A 16630-nucleotide genomic window follows, 5' to 3' on the forward strand; every position below is an offset into this window, starting at 1 on the left:
TTGACAAATATTAAATCTAGACTGATTTCGACAAAAACTCATTAAGGGAAAGTTGATAACAACACACTTAGTAAAAATGCCTGACCCTCCTTATTAATACAAAAAGCAAAATAAATCTAAAATTATTTTTACCTCCTCATGAATAATACTAACCTAACAGAAATGTCTGTTCAATGAAAAGAACGTATATGAAACACCTCTTAGAAGTTGACAGCTATCAGAAGTCAAATCACTTACCTATGTAGACTCTTTTGCTGTATCTCTGCATTAGTAACAACACAAATACATGCAGTGGAATAAGGTTGATAATAAACACATAACCACCCCAAGCAGAGACCTATGAGTAAAGAAATGCTAAGTTAAATAATTTATATACTTGCTTTTAAAAATAGATTAAGTTTTGTGATGACATGTCATGACAATCTAAACATATAATAAGCAAATATAAACACTAGGATTTTTAGCAATTTTGAGATGCTTAAAAATGGATTTGTAACCTACAAATAACCTATTTTTCTTTATTTTTATTGATAAGTAACAACACAATACCATAAATCCAATACACTTTTATATATTCACTGGAGAAATGGTCAAATTAAATTAAACTTATAAGAACACTGAGAACAATATAATTTGTGAATTGGCAATAAAAAGACTGTCATGGAGATAGACTTTTAGAATATAGATCATAAATTTTTAAAAGAAAAAAACCCCTTTTACTCCCTCCATTTTTGATGATAAATACGTTGCAAGAAACTTCACTAAGAATAAGAACAATGGATGTTAGCATTAGTCGACAACTAAATGGAATACTCAGATGATCTGGATGTGCTTTGTGATCCTCAAGACAAAAGGTGCTACCTTGGGTATAAATTTCTTCCTACCAATGGATACAAATCAAGATCCCAGTTTAATGTTTAGCCTGTAGCACAAAATTAGAATAATTCTATTTACCAGACAATTGAGTATGTTATGTTCTGGTCTAAATCAATAAAGATTCTAAAGATTATGTTTATTCCAAACCAATAGAATTTATTAAGTACATTCAGTAACAGGCAATAAGGTCTGTCAAGATCAAAGTTCTTGCATGTTCTCTAATAACTAAAAGCTTAAAAGAACCATTTGTACCAACAGTCACCTTAGGAGACTATATGTTAACATACATGTTCTAACAATGCTGCCCTTGTCTAAAATATATAAAAACAATTTAAAAGAAATGGCCTTCAGTTTACAATTCACATAAGAACACCAGTTTACTGCTACAGTCATACGCTATTTTTCACCAAAGACAACATTACTCTGGTTGAGTTCCAGTTCTAACTGAAGGACTTCTGGTTATTTCCAAAATTTCAGTCTAAACTTGAAAGAGAATGAGTTTGCTATTATTGAGTACAACTGCACAGAATGTGTCCTAACCTTTAACCACTTTAAAACGGGCATGGATAATATGGAAGCACAAATTCCATGACATTTGTTTAAGAAACAAAAAAAAGTTACTTAAGATTATCATTAATTTTCAGCATAAGACTACTATATAGGCTGTGGTGTGGAAAAGAACGGCAGGAGATTAAAGAGGTAATACTGAACCCCAATCTTAAGTAATCTGTTGAAAAAAATTATGTTAAGTAGTTTACAGGTTAACCTAGAGAATGTGACCATTATTTAGGAAAAGTTGTACATTTGAAAGAAAAGTTTTTGTTTCACTTACTGCAAGTATTACGTTTGAGGGGCTGAGTACTAGCCCTCCCCACTAAAGTAAAAGTCCATACCAGGCCCTGAAGGTGGGAGTAGGAAAGAGAGTGGTAGTAAGGAAAGAGAATACATTAAACAAAAGATCTTAAAGACTGCAGGAGAAACGAAGTGGAGAAGTAGCCCTGGCTGAGAAGGGAATGATAAAGAGGAGGCACTGATCCAGCTGCCAAAGACTTGTTTGCCCTCATGTAGTTTGTAACATGAAATCTTACCATATAGAAATATGACAAGCAGCAGCACATCGTCCAAAAAACTGACCCAGTTTTTACAGATTTTACCTAAAAAACAAACAAGCAACTGATATAATAAAGTTTATAAATGTTCCTGCTGAATGAAAAAAGGTTAAATGTTTAGTAAACCTGTATTACAAAAAGCAAAGATTATTTTTTGAAAAGAGTAATGAGGTTATACAGATACTTGGATCCACTTAATATATATCACATTTATAACACTGGACAGTAGTCATACATTTTAGGAATAGCTTTGATTTTTTTTTTTTTTTTTAGTTATATAGTTTTTAGTAAAAAGAATCATCTTAAAAGGAACTTCTATTTTTCCATTTGTTATATTTTCTATCTTAAAATGATTAATATCAACAAATTAAGATTTTTAACTAAAGAATAAATTTGTTCAGTAAGTCTACATTTTTATATGGTAGGTTTGCTTAGACATAACACCTTAATCTGTAGTTTTTCTTCATCTGAATGTGATCATCTATATCTCACATATAATTATGAGCATCCATTTTTGAAAACTTATCATTATCTAGAAATTTTCAGATACCACAATCATATCTTCAATAAATTTATATTCTTAAAATTTCTAGAAGGCCTAATGATATGTCAGTAAAATTCTCAATTACTCTGAACTGGAAAGACAACGTGCAATAAATGAAGGTTCAAAAAGTTGACATATCTCTATTGTCTTAAAAAAACTAATCAAAGAGTTTACGTGCTCATTTGAAAAATCAAAATTATTAGCACCTTCAGAAAACAGAATTTAAAACTTTAGAAACATAAGCTCTAAATACTTATGCCAAGAGCAAAGGGTCATCTTTAAGATGAATTGAGTAAGAAATGATAGATGTAAGTCCCATTATAGGTAATTCTGTATTAAACATTATAGGTAATTCTGTATTAAAAGAGTTATCTCCATGTTCAAATTTAACAGTATGCTTTCTATAGAGCTTATTTCAAGGAATTCTTCACTTTCAAAATGGGCTTCTATTTCTGTTAGTACATTAAAACAAACTACAAGTGACGTCCAATCTTTGGGGAAATTGTAAAACAAACAAAAACAAAACAAAACAAAAAAAAAGGAAGGGAAGGAGAGAGGAAGAAAAGAGAAAACACTCTTAGTTTTACAGCACTTAGAGCTGTATGAGACTTCTAACAGACTATGAAACACTGCTTTGAATTCAATGTTACAGTGCACATGTGTGACAAAATACACTCCAATCTCCTCCCCCAAACCATGCCAACTTCGACAAGGTTTACCTTCGGACAGGGTCAAATAACAAGGTGGGTCTTATTCTAAAACGTGAATGGGGAGGGAGTATATTAAAATATTGAAAAATTTAAAAGTGAGAAAATTACAACCCTGGAATTTGTGTTATAACTTTATTCATAAACTAAAAGCCACTGAATTGTATACTTTAAAAGGGTAAATTTTATGGTATGCAAATACTATTTCTCAAAAAAAGTCTGTGCAGTGCAGCGAAAACAGCACTTAGAGGGAAACTTATACCTTTAAGTGCTTATATTAGAAGAGATGATCTCAAATGACTAATTTATAATCTAGAAAAATTAAAGCCAAAACTGAGAAATAAAATAATGAAAAGAGATAACCATGTACATGTATCAGAAGACTTCATATTAAGATAACAACTCTCCCCAAACTATCTATAGATTTAATGTACTCCCAATAAAAGTAGAAATCTCAACTCATTTGGGTAGATGTTGATAAGCCAATTTAAAATTTATATGAAGCAAAGGACTAGGAACAGCCAAAATAATTATGAAAAAGAGGAACAAAGTTAAATCACTCACGCTACCTGATTTCAAGACAACACGGTGTAGGATAGATATATAGAGATCTCAATAAAACAGAAGAATCCCAAAATAGACTGACGCGTATACAGTCAACCTATTCTGACAAGGCTATCAAAGTGAGTAATTCAGTGGAGAAAGGAGAGTCTTTTCAACAATGATGTTCGAATGATGGGATATCAATATCCTCCCCAAAGAGAACCTCAGCCCTTTTCTTGCATCACAGACCATAATCAACTTGAAACAGATAACAGATCTTAATGTAAAACCTAAAACTATTGAGTTTCTAGAAGTAAAAACATGAGAAAATGTTTGTAACTTTGGGGTAGGCTAAGATTTCTTAGATGACACACCAAAAGATCCATAAAAGAGAAAATGATAAAGTGGACTTGATCAAAATTAAAAATTTCTACTTAGAAAGATATGTTAAAAAAATAAAGACAAGCCACATACTGGGAGAAATGTTTGCAAAACACACATCTATCTGATAAAGGACTTATTTCCAGAATATATAAAGAACTCTTACAACTCAGTAATAAAAAGCCAAACAGCCCAACCAAAACATAGGCAAAAGATATGAACAGACATTTCACCAAAGAAGAAAAGGAATGGGAAATAAGTACATGAAAAGATAATATTAGTCATTGGGGAAAAGCAAGTTAAAACCACGGGATACCACTACAACACTGTTACATCTGAACAAACTATGTACTGGTGATGCAAACAAAATAAATGCAACTCGTCATACTCTGATGAAGGGAATGCAAAATGATAGTCACTTGCAAAAACCACTTGGCAGCTTTTTATCAAATTAAACATGTAGTTATTTTACAAACCAGCAATCCCACACCTAGGCATTTATTCAAGAGAAATACTAATTTATTCCATATGAAGAACTGTGTGGAAATATTTATAGCCTCTTTATTCATAATTATCAAAAGCTGGAAAACAAAATAAATTATAGCACATCCATACAACAGAATACTACTCAGCAATAAAATGTAACAAACTACTAAAACATGCAACAACATAGATGACTCTCAGAAGTATTATGCTACATGAAGTAAGTCAGACACAGAGGACCACCCCATACTATCTGCTTCTATAACATGGCATTCTGGAAAAGAAACTCCCAGAGACATACAGACAGAAATCAGATCTGTGGTTGCAAGCAATACGGGTTAAGGAGAGGATTGATTACAAAGGCACAGGAGGAAACTTAAAAAAAAAAACCCAAAACCCCACAACTATAGGAGGCAATATGGTAATAAGTATTATTCTAAATACTATTCTATCTGCACTAGCTCTGTTTTTGGTGACAGTAACAACAGAAGTAATAACAAACATGTACTCATCACTTTCTGTGTTCCTACAATGTTCTATACCTTTACATGCATTAACTTATTTAAACCATATGAGGTAGGGTACTATTATTACTTCCATTTTATAGTTGATGAAATAGATATTCGGGAGGTTTAAACAACCCCAAGTGATAGAACTGGAATTCAAACAAACAGGAAGAAGATCCAAGAAAAACAAAACAGTGAAACAAACTAATATTTGAAACTATAATCAAAGACAACTTTCCAGAAATAAAAATTATCAATATACATGTTGAAAGGGGTCACCATTACCAGAAGTGTCAACTCTGGGACATATCCTAGGAAATTTATTAGACTTCAATGCTATAGAGAAAAAACTAATTATTACTTCAGGAAAAAAAGATCATGTTTGTTATGAAACACATAAAATTAGGTTCTTGACAATAACAAAGCAAAATGATCATAGTACAACAATTCCAAGAAATTCAAGTAAAGAACAAATGACCTAGACCTTTCCATCTAGCCAAACTCTCATATATGACACAATAAAAAAACAGATTTAAACATGTGAGGACTTGAGGAATATGATATTCATGGGCCTTCCCTGAGGAGTCCAATTAGAGGAATACCTTCATCCAACTGAGAGATATCATGTATAAAAAATGTACAAATAACATTAATATACAAAATACTATGTACTAGTATATAGCATAAAATATATTACATACTTAATAACATGTATTACATGTTAATATATAACAAAAGCCATATATGAAAAACCCACAGCAAACATATTCAATGGTGAAAGACTGAAGTTTTTCCTCTATGATCAGGAACAAGACAAGGATGCCTACTTTCACCACCTCTATTCAACATAGTACTTGAAGCTCTAGCCAGAGCAATTAGGCAAGAAAAACAAATAAAAGTATCCAAATTGGAAAGGAAGACGTAACATCACCCCTGTTCACAGATATGATCTCATAGGGAGAAAGCTCTAGATTCCACATACACAAAAAACTGTTAGAGCTAATAAATGAACTCAGCAAAATAGCAAGATAGAAAGTCAACACACAAAAATCAGTTGCATTTCTATACTCTAACAATGAACAATGCAAAAAGGAAATTACAAAAAAATTTCCAATAGCATCAAAAAGCATAAAATACAAGTTAACTAATGAAGTAAAAGACTTGTATGATGAAAACTATAAAACACTGTTTAAAGAAAACATAAATAAATGGAAACATCCCATGGTCATTCATAGACTGGAGGATGACAATACTACCCAAAGTGATCTACAGAGTCAATGCAATCCATATCAAAATCCAATGATTTTTTTTTCTTTGCAGAAGTAAAAAACCCACCCTAAAATTCATATGTAATCTCAAGGGACCCCTAATAGCCAAAAGAATCCCGAAAAGAACAATGAAGACAGAGGACAAACATTTCTTGATTTTAAAACTTACTACAAAGCTAAAGTAATCAAACAGTGTGGTGCTGGCATAAAGACATACATATAATACATACAGACCAATGGAACAAAATAAAGAACCCAGAAATAAACCTTTGCATATATGGTCAAATGATTTTCAATAAGGGTGCCAAGTCCTCTGAATGGGGAAAGGACAGTCCCTTCAGCAAACAGTGCTGGGGAAACTAGATATCAACGTGCAAAATAATGAAGTTGGACCCTTACCTAACAGCATATACAAAAACTAACTCAAATACACCTAAATATGTTAGACCTAAAACTATAAAACTCTTAGAAGAAAACACAGGGCAAAAGCTTCATGCCATTAGATTTGGCAATGATCTCTTGGATATGACACCAAAGGCACAGCAATAAAAGAAAAAATAGACAAATTGGACTTCATGAAAAATTAAAAATTTTGTGACTCAAAGACAATATTAACAGAGTGAAAAAGGCAATCCACAGAATGGGAGGAAAGATTTGCAAATCATGTATCTTACAAAGGATTACTATTGAGAATATATTGAGAACTCCTAAAACTCATCAACCAAAAACCAAAAAATCCAATTCAAAACTGGGCAAGGGGGCTTCCCTGGTGGCGCAGTGGTTGGGGATTCGTCTGCCAATGCAGGGGGACACGGGTTCGAGCCCCGGTCCGGGGGGATCCCACATGCCGCGGAGCGACTAGGCCCGTGCGCCACAACTGCTGAGGCCCCCGCGCCTGGAGCCCGTGCTCCGCAACGGGAGGCCACCGAAATGAGAGGCCCGCGCACCACAATGATAGAGCGGCCCCCGCTCGCCGCAACTAGAGAAAGCCCATGCGCAGCAACGAAGACCAAACACAGCCAACAATAAATAAATAAAATAAAATAATTAAAAAAAAAAAAAAAAAAAAACTGGGCAAGGGACTTGAGTAAACATTTCTTCAAAGATATACAAATGGCCATTAACCACATGAAAAGATGCTCAACCTCACTGATCACTAGAGAAATGCAAATCAAAACTACAATGAACTATCACCTCAAACCTGTTAAGACGGCTTACTATCCAAAACAAACAAACAAACAAACAAGTGTTGATGTGGATGTGAAGAAATTAGAACCCTTGTGTACTGCTAATAGGAATGTAAAATATTACAGCTGCTACAGAAAACAATATGGTGGTTCCTCAAAAAATTGAAAATAGAATTGCCACATGATCTGGCAATTTCACTTCTGGGTATATACCCCAAAGAACTGAAAGCAAGGTCTTTAAGAGATATCTGTATACCTATGTTCATAGCAACATACTCATAATAGCTAAAGCATGGAAGCAACCAAAGTGTCCATCAACAAATGAATGGGTAAACAAAAGGTGGTATATAAATACAATGGAACATTATTTCAGCCTTAAAAAAGGAAGGAAATTCTGACATATGCCACAGCATGGATGAACCCTGAGGAACCTTGAGGACATTACTCTAAGTGAAATAAGCCAGTCACAAAAAGACCAAAACTGTATGATTCCACTTACATGAAATACTTAGGAGAGCTGTCAAAATCACAGAGACAGAAAGTAGAATGGTGGCTGTCAGGGGCTGGGGAAAGTTAAAATGGGGGGTTATTGTTTAATGGATATAGTTTCAAGTTTTACAAGATGAAAAACTGTGGCGATGGATGGTGGTGGTGATTGCACAACATTATGATCTATTTAACCCCACTGGACTCTACACTTAACAAATAGTTAAGATGGTAAATTTTATGTTACATGTATTTTATCACAATTTAAAAAACACACAAAAAAACAAAAGCAACAACCATGAGATACCACTTCATACCAACAGGCAAGTAAAACAAAAAAACTAGAAAAAAAACAAGTATTGGCGAGGATTAGGAGAAATTAAAACCCTCATACATTGCCAGTGGAAATGTAAAATGGGGAAACCACTGTGGGAAACAGTCTGGCAGTTCCCCAAAAAGTTAATCACAAAGTTATCATGCCAACCAATAATTCCACCCTTAGGTATATATGGAAGAGAAATGAAAATACATGTCCACATAAAAACTTGTACACAAATGTCATTAGCAGCATTATTCATAATAGTCAATGTCATCAACTAATGGTGGATTTAAAAAATGTGGTATTATCCATACAATGGATTATTCAGCCATAAAAAGGAAGTACTGATACATGTCAAAAATATGAATGATTATGCTCAGGGAATGAAGCCATACATAAAAGGTCACATTTTTTAATGTGGGTTTTATTTACATGAAATGTCCAGAATAGGTAAGTCTTCAAACAGAAATTAAAGTAATGGAGGAAAGGCAGAATTGGGAGGTACAAGGTTTCTTTAGGGGGTGATTAAATGTTCTGTAGGTACACAGAGGATACTAAAAACCACTGAACTGTACATTTTAAAATGGTTGAAACAGTGAATTTATGTTATATGAATTTGGCTCAATTTCTTAAAGTGAAATTTTAAAATATGTTGAAAAGTAATTAACATGCCAGTTAAGGCACTCCTGCAATGATTCAGGCTCATGCTATGTTAAAAGAATATAAAGAATAAAAAAACTATATAAACAATACCACTTTTGCATTTCATAAAAGCATACAAAATTTAAAAAATATGACAAAATGCAAATGTAGTAACACCTGGGTGATGGCTTCTTTACATTAGTTTTCTGTTTCTAAATTTCCAACATACAGAATATATTATTTTAAAAATTTATTACAAAATGTTTCAAACATATGGAAGAGTAGAGAATAATAGCCATCCACACTTCCAAATGCAAATACATCATATATTTGCTTTGGATGATTTTATTAAAAAAATTTTTTTTTTTTTTTTACTGACAAGAGTTGAACCTCCCTTCATACTTTCTTCCTCAATATCACCCACCCATACTCAGGAGTAACCACTATCATAAAGTTGGTATATATGTGGATAAATGCCATATTTTTATACTTTCATAATAAATAGGTATAAACAAACAGTACACAATATGGTTTGTACTATTTAAAATTACTGTATGTATTCTACCTCAACTTATTTTTCCATTTGGCATTATACTGTCAAGCTCCATCCATTCATATGTATTGTCAAGATATATACTTAATATGTAATTTAAATTCTATTAGTTAAAAGACCTCAAAAGGATGTTCCAAATTTTAAGGTTTTTTTCTCAGTTGTTTTTAAACATTTTTTGGTGAATACAGCAGCATCAGCAGCACCTTGCTGCTTGTCATCATCTTCATCACCATGGGTGCTTTTCTTTCTTCTCTCTTAAACTCAAGATCAAGCAACTGTCTATGTTGATTGACTGCAACAATTCTCCTCTGAAATTCCTTGCCAAAGCAAAAATATCCACAAGCTAAGGAGCTTTAAAAGATGTAAAATATAAAAGAGAAAAATAATGCTACCATTCACCTAGCTACCTAAAAATATGTAAGAGTATTCATATGTAAAAATTTGGAGCAATTTCCAACATTGAAAAAGTATGAACATAGGCTAAAAGAATAAAGAAGAAAACAATTAAATATATGCAAGGTTTAACTTGAAGCTAGTACTAAGGAGCACCCTTTTCCTTGCAGGAAAAACATTAAGTTTAGATAGCTTAGCAATAAATAGACTTCTGGTTTCTGGTTCTACACGTAAGGAATTGGACGTCACCACTCAGTCCTAACAAGTAAAAAGCTGAACAGACTGAAATATCAACAACTCTTCCTGGATCTGTGAGTGAGGGAAAGACACAGGACAAACTGCTGCTCTCAACAATGGAGAGACACACATGCAGGAATCAATACTGCAAATAATTGGGGGCAGGGAGGTGGGTAGGGAAACATAAGTCTCAGTGTGGAGACTTAAAAACTCCAGGGTGGACTCAGTCATATGGTGGTCCCCACAATTATGCTGGATTTGCCTTGAGGATCTTAACCAGGTTCTCACAATAAATATATGGAAAAACAAAACCCCCTTGTTGCTTCTGGCACAGGGAGGGGAACAGGAAACGTTCTGAAAAATGCAAAGGCATTCTGTTCTTAACAAGGCCTGTCCTCAGAAGAAACTATTAACCAGAGCCTGACCTGCTGGGGTGTTATCAGAGCCTAACTGACCTGGGGAAGGGAAATACATAACTCCAGTCAGCTCTAGCCATCCTTTCCCACCTAAGTGGGGAGAGAAAAAAAAAAAAAATTTGTAAAGTTCACAGTCCAACTTACTAAAAGACTTAGACCTAATCATAGGACTATACCTTACCTCCTGATTACTAAAGGCTTATTCACAGCAATTCCTTTTACCAAGTGTATCATGTCTGGCTATGAAGAAAATATTGCAAGGCATACCAAAAGGCCAAAAAACACAATTTAAAGAGACAGAGGAAGCATCAGAACCAGATATGGCAAGGATTCTGAAAGTATCAGACCAGGAATTTAAAACTATGATTAATATGCTAGGAGTTCCAATGGATAAAGGAGATAGCATGCAAGAATAAATGGGCAATGTAAGCAGAGAGCTGGAAATCCTAAGAACCAAAAACAAAACAAAACAAAACAAAAAACAAAACAAAAAAAGAGGCTACAGATGAAATGAAGGATGCCTATGCTGAGTTTATGAATAGACTGGCCATGGCTGAGGAAAGCATCTCTGAATTAGAGGCTACATCAATAGAAACCTCCAAGACTGAAAAGAACAAAGACCAGAAAAAAAAACCCAGAATATCCAAGGACTGTGGAACAACAACAAAAGGTGTAATATACATGTAATAGAGAGGAGAAAAAGGAACAGAATATTTGAAATGAGAATGATTGATAATTTCTCCCAGTAAAGTCAGCCATTGAACTACAGATCCAGAAAGCTCAAACACTAAGCAACAAATGCCAAAATAACCAACCACAACCAGGCATACCTTTTTCAAACTACAGAAAACCAAAGATAAAGAAAAAAATCCTGAAAGAAGCCAGAGCAAAAGACACCTTGCCTATAGAAGGACAAGGATAAGGATTACATGACTTCTACTCAGAAATCATACAAGCAAGACAAGAACAGAGTGAAATATTTAAAGTACTGAGAGAAAAAAACCACCAATCTAGAATTTTGTGCCCTGTGAAATTATCCTTCAAAGTTAAAGGAGAAATAAAGACTTTCTCAGACAAACAAAAATTGAGGGAATTTGTTGACAGATTTGCCTTACAATAAATGCTAAAAGTTCTTTAACAAGAAGGAAAATAACATACATCAGGATCTTAGATCTACATGAAGAAAGGAAGAGCATCAAAGATGAAGTAAAGGTAAATTAAATTAAATTATTATGTATGCTCATATAAAAGTGAAATGAGTGACAGTTATGATACAAGGGAAAAGAGGGAGGAATTAGGATTATTTTGTTATTATAAGGTACTCACTGCCTATAAAGTGATACAGGCAGACCTCAGAGATATTGTGGGTTTGGTTCCAGACCACTACAATAAAGCGAATATTGCAGTAAAGCAAGTCACACGAATTTGTTTCCCAGGGCATATAAAAGCTATGTTTACACTAAATTGTAGTCTATAAGAGTACATTACGGGGCTTCCCTGGTGGCACAGTGGTTAAGAATCCACCTGCCATTGCAGGGGACACGGGTTCGAGCCCTGGTCCAGGAAGATCCCACATGCTGCAGAGCAACTAAGCCCATGTGCCACAACTACTGGAGCCCACGTGCCTAGAGCCCATGCTCCGCAACGAGAAAAGCCACCGCAATAAGCCCGCGCACCACAACAAAGAGTAGCCCCCACACGCTGCAACTAGAGGAAGCCCGCACGCAGCAACAAAGACCCAACGCAGCCAAAAATAAATAAATAAATAAAATAAATGTAAAAAAAGAGTACATTATGCTTTAAAAAACCAACACATATACTTTAATTAAAGAGTACTTCATTGCTAAAAAATGCTAGCCATCATCTGGGCCTTTAGTGAGTTGTAATCTTTTTGCAATAGTAACATCAAAGATCTCTGATCACAGATCACCATAACAAATATAATAATGAAAAAGTTTGAAATATTGTGAGAAATACCAAAATGTGACAGAGACACAAAGTGAGAAAATACTGTTGGATAAATGGCACTGACAGACTTGTTTGATGCAGGGTTGCCACAAACCTTCAATTTCTAAAAATGCAGTATCTGTGAAGTGCAATAAAATGAGATATGCCTGTATAGTATTCTTTGAAAGTGAACTTGGATTAGCTGTAAATGTATGTTGCAAACTCTATCGCAACTGCTAAAAACAGTTTTAAAACAAAGCATAACTAATATGCCAGAAAAAGAGAGAAAATTGAACATATAAAATGCTCAGTTAAAACGACAAAAGGTAGAAAAAGAGTAGAGAACAAAAATAAAACAAAGAACTAAAGAGTTCCAACTAGAAGACAGTAACATACATGGTAAATATTAATCCAACTAATAATAATCATTTGAATGCCAATGGTCTAAATGCACAAATTAAAAGAACAAATTGTCAGGGTGGATCAAAATCCAAGACCCAACTATATGTTGTCTACAAGAAACCCACTTTAAATATAAAGATATATATAGTTCTAAAATAAATAGATGGTAAAAAATATACCATGCTAACACTAATCAAAAGAATGCAAGAGTAGCAATTTAATCTCAGACAGAGCCAACCTCAAAGCAAAGAAGTGATCAGAGATAAACAAGGGCATTACACAATGACAAAAGGATTAATTCTCAAAGACTACATAATCCTTAAAGTGCATGTGCCTAACAACAAAGTGTCAAACTACATGAGGAAAAACTAACAGAGCCACGAGGGTAAATGGATGAACCCACTACCATAAACGGAGACTTAAAACTCGCCCTCAGATGGATGAATCCAGCAGGTAGAAAATCAGTAAGATTTTCATGATTTAAGAAAATCATGAAACTCAACACCACCACCAATCAACTGGATATTGGATGTAATGGACATCTAAACTTGATTTCATCCAAGGACAGCAGAATACATATTCTTCTCAAGCCTACATGGAACATTCACCAAGGTAAACCACATCTGGACCATGAAACACATCTTAACAAATTTGAAAGAATAAAAATCATGTAAGGTGTTGCTCTCAGCCCACAATGGAATTAAACTAAAGATCAGTAACAGAAAATTAACTGGAAAATCTCAAAATAAATGGGGATTAAACAACATACCTTTAAACAAATATATGGGTCAAATAAAAAAATCTCGAGAAAAATTTTAAAATATTGTTAACTAAATAAAAATGAAAACAACTTACCAAAATCTGTGGGATGTAGAGAAAGCAGTGCTCATAGGCAAATTTACAGCATTGAATGTATATAACAGAAAAGATAGATCTAAGACAATTATCTAAGTTTCCACCTTAGGAAACTAGAAAAAGAAGGGCAATTTAAATCCAAAGGAAGCAGAAGAAAAGAAATAAGAATCAGGGCAGAAATCAATGAAGTTGAAAACAGGAAATTTATAGAGAAAAATCAATGAAATCACAAACTGGTTCTTTGAAAGATGAACAAAAATCAATACGCCTCTAAGCCAGGCTAAGAAAAAAGGAAGACACAAATACTAATATTGGAAATAAAAGAAGGACCATCACTACAGATCCCATGGACATGTATTAAAAGGATAATAAAGGAATACAATGAACAACTCTATGTGCACAAACTTGATAACCTAAATGAAATGGACCAATTCTGTGAAAGAAATCTCCCAAAACTCAAACAAGAAGAAATAGACAATCTGAATAGGGCTCTGTCTATTAAAGAAATGGAATCAATCAATAATTAATAACCTTCCAAAACAGAAAGCACCAGGCCAAGGTGGGTTCACTCGTGAATTCTACCAAACATTAAAAAAAAAAAAGACAGCAATACTCTACAACCTCTTTCAGCAAACAGAAGTAGAGGGAACACTTCCTAGCTCATTCTACAAGGCCAGCATTGTCCTAATGCCAAAATCAAAGACATTACAAGAAAAGAAAACTATAGACCACGATCTCTCTCATTAACGTGGATGCAAAAATCCTCAACAAGACATTAAGAAATCAAGTCTAACAACGTATTATAAGAATTATATATCAATATCATGACCAAGTGAGATTTATTCCAGGTATGACATAGCGACTCAACATTTGAAAATCAATTAATGTAATTCATGACATCAAAAAGTCAAAAGAAAAAGATCATGTAACTACAGTTGACCCTTGAACAAGGCAGGGGTTGGGGCAGTGACCCCCTCACCCCCCTTGGTATCAAAAATACACATGTAACTTGACAGTAGGCCCTACATAATCTGTGGTTCCATATCGATGGATTCAACCAACCTTGGATCATGTAGTACTGTAGTATGTATTTACTGAAAAACAAACCTGTGTGTAAGTGGACCTGCAGAGTTCAAACCCGTGTTGTTCAAGGGTTAACTGTGTATCAAAAGATAAAGAAAAAGCATTTCACAAAATCCAACATCCGTTCATGATAAAATCTCTCAGCAAACTATTGACACAAATAGAGTGGAACTTCTTCAACTTGATAAATATTACCTACAAGACAAGGATGTCTCCTCTCACTACTCCTTTTCAACATCATACTGGAATTAGTAGCTAATACAGTAACACAAGAAAAGGAAATAGAAGGTATACAGATTGGCAAGGAAGAAATAACTTGGCAACAGTAAAATAATACAAGTTTCACAAACAGAATTCAACATCCTAAGCCACTGAACCACATTTCATTTTCCTAAGTATCTGACTCCTCTCTCCCCTACAAAAGAAACAAAATCAAGAGCTTAATTTTTTGATAGCCTCTTTATTGGAGCTATGACTTACTTGTTACAAACAGTAACAGAGTTCTCTGTATACAACTATAATTGATAAAAGACAAATGCTGCACAACAGCATTTCAGCAGAAAGTTCATGGGTATTAACGATAACAAAACATTAAGTGTTACTTACCCACAAGTAATATGTGAACTGAAGTGCAAAAATAGCAATGCCTTCATTATCAAAGGATCCAGCTACTGACCGAGAAATGTAACCTGGTACAATAGCAATAAAACAAGCAGCTAAAAGTCCTGCTCCTTGGTTCCAAAGTTCTCTGGTAAGCAGGAAAGTAGATATAGATGTAAGGCCGCTAAAAGTTGGTGCAAGGAACACACATACATCTCTTATGTGAACTGTTATGTTCAGTGTATTTAAAATCCAATGGATAAGGCCAGCTGTTATCATCAACCCTGGGTAAACCTAGGAAGAAAAAAAAAGGACAATTTAATTACATATAAAATGAGGTAGCTGAAAACACTAATGTAAGCTTCTTTCTTTATTATTATATATTGTTTATAGTAAGTTTGAGAATAAGCTCTTACAATAGTTTGCCTTCACACATTACAAAATTAAATGTTCTTGTGGATTAGATACAAATAAAAATCTGATATTCAGATACATACTTAAGCAAAAGAAGAAAGATCATACTGAATGAATGATTAAAAGTGAAGAGGTTTAACAATGAAAAACTACGTAACTTTCTTATTGATCCCACTAACTCTATCCTTTCACTATAAAACAGGGTCCTAATCTAACATATCCTTAAGTTTGGAGTTTTAACGTGCTCCAACATTGCCTATACTTGTGTTCAAGGGACTGAGAAAAGGACGGAAGATGAAAGAAAGTTACGTGCAATATTATTTAAGTGGTATTTATAAATGATTTTTCCCTTCTTTCAAAGTCAAGATTTGGAAAGTAAACAATTTTAGCTAGGAAAAGAAGGACTAGTTAGTTGGTGAATTCAGATATAATATTTTCGGACTCCTGGAAGATTAGACCTTTTTACACTTCTTAAAATATTTAAGAATAGAAAGGAAATAATAAACTAGAATAGGCCAGTTAACAGTTATATTCTGCACCCTCCCTCTAAAAGAGAACATGAAACATTAAGAGGATTCAAAGAACAAGAAATAGGACATTAATTCTGAGCTATTCTTCAGTGATTAAAATGTGTATTTATATTTCCATCCTTATCTAAATCCTAAAAGATTTTTCTTTC

General features: G+C 33.8%; 1 protein-coding gene and 1 long non-coding RNA gene across 2 annotated transcripts in view; one reads left to right on the top strand and one right to left on the bottom strand.

Annotated features, from left to right (window-relative positions):
• LOC309608562 overlaps positions 1-16630 on the top strand; it is a 733071-nt gene that overhangs the window by 456953 nt on the left and 259488 nt on the right. The window lies entirely within an intron of this gene.
• STT3B (STT3 oligosaccharyltransferase complex catalytic subunit B) overlaps positions 1-16630 on the bottom strand; it is a 99171-nt gene that overhangs the window by 29184 nt on the left and 53357 nt on the right. Inside the window, exons 3-5 of the mRNA XM_082348472.1 lie at positions 15544-15831; positions 1965-2030; positions 238-337 (exon numbers count right to left, since the gene is read on the bottom strand). Of these exons, the coding sequence (XP_082204598.1) occupies positions 238-337; positions 1965-2030; positions 15544-15831 (454 nt within the window). The remainder of the gene's footprint in view (positions 1-237; positions 338-1964; positions 2031-15543; positions 15832-16630) is intronic.

The sequence above is a fragment of the Balaenoptera borealis genome, assembly GCF_965194805.1.
Source record: "Balaenoptera borealis genome assembly, chromosome: 12".
Lineage (NCBI taxonomy): Eukaryota > Metazoa > Chordata > Mammalia > Artiodactyla > Balaenopteridae > Balaenoptera > Balaenoptera borealis.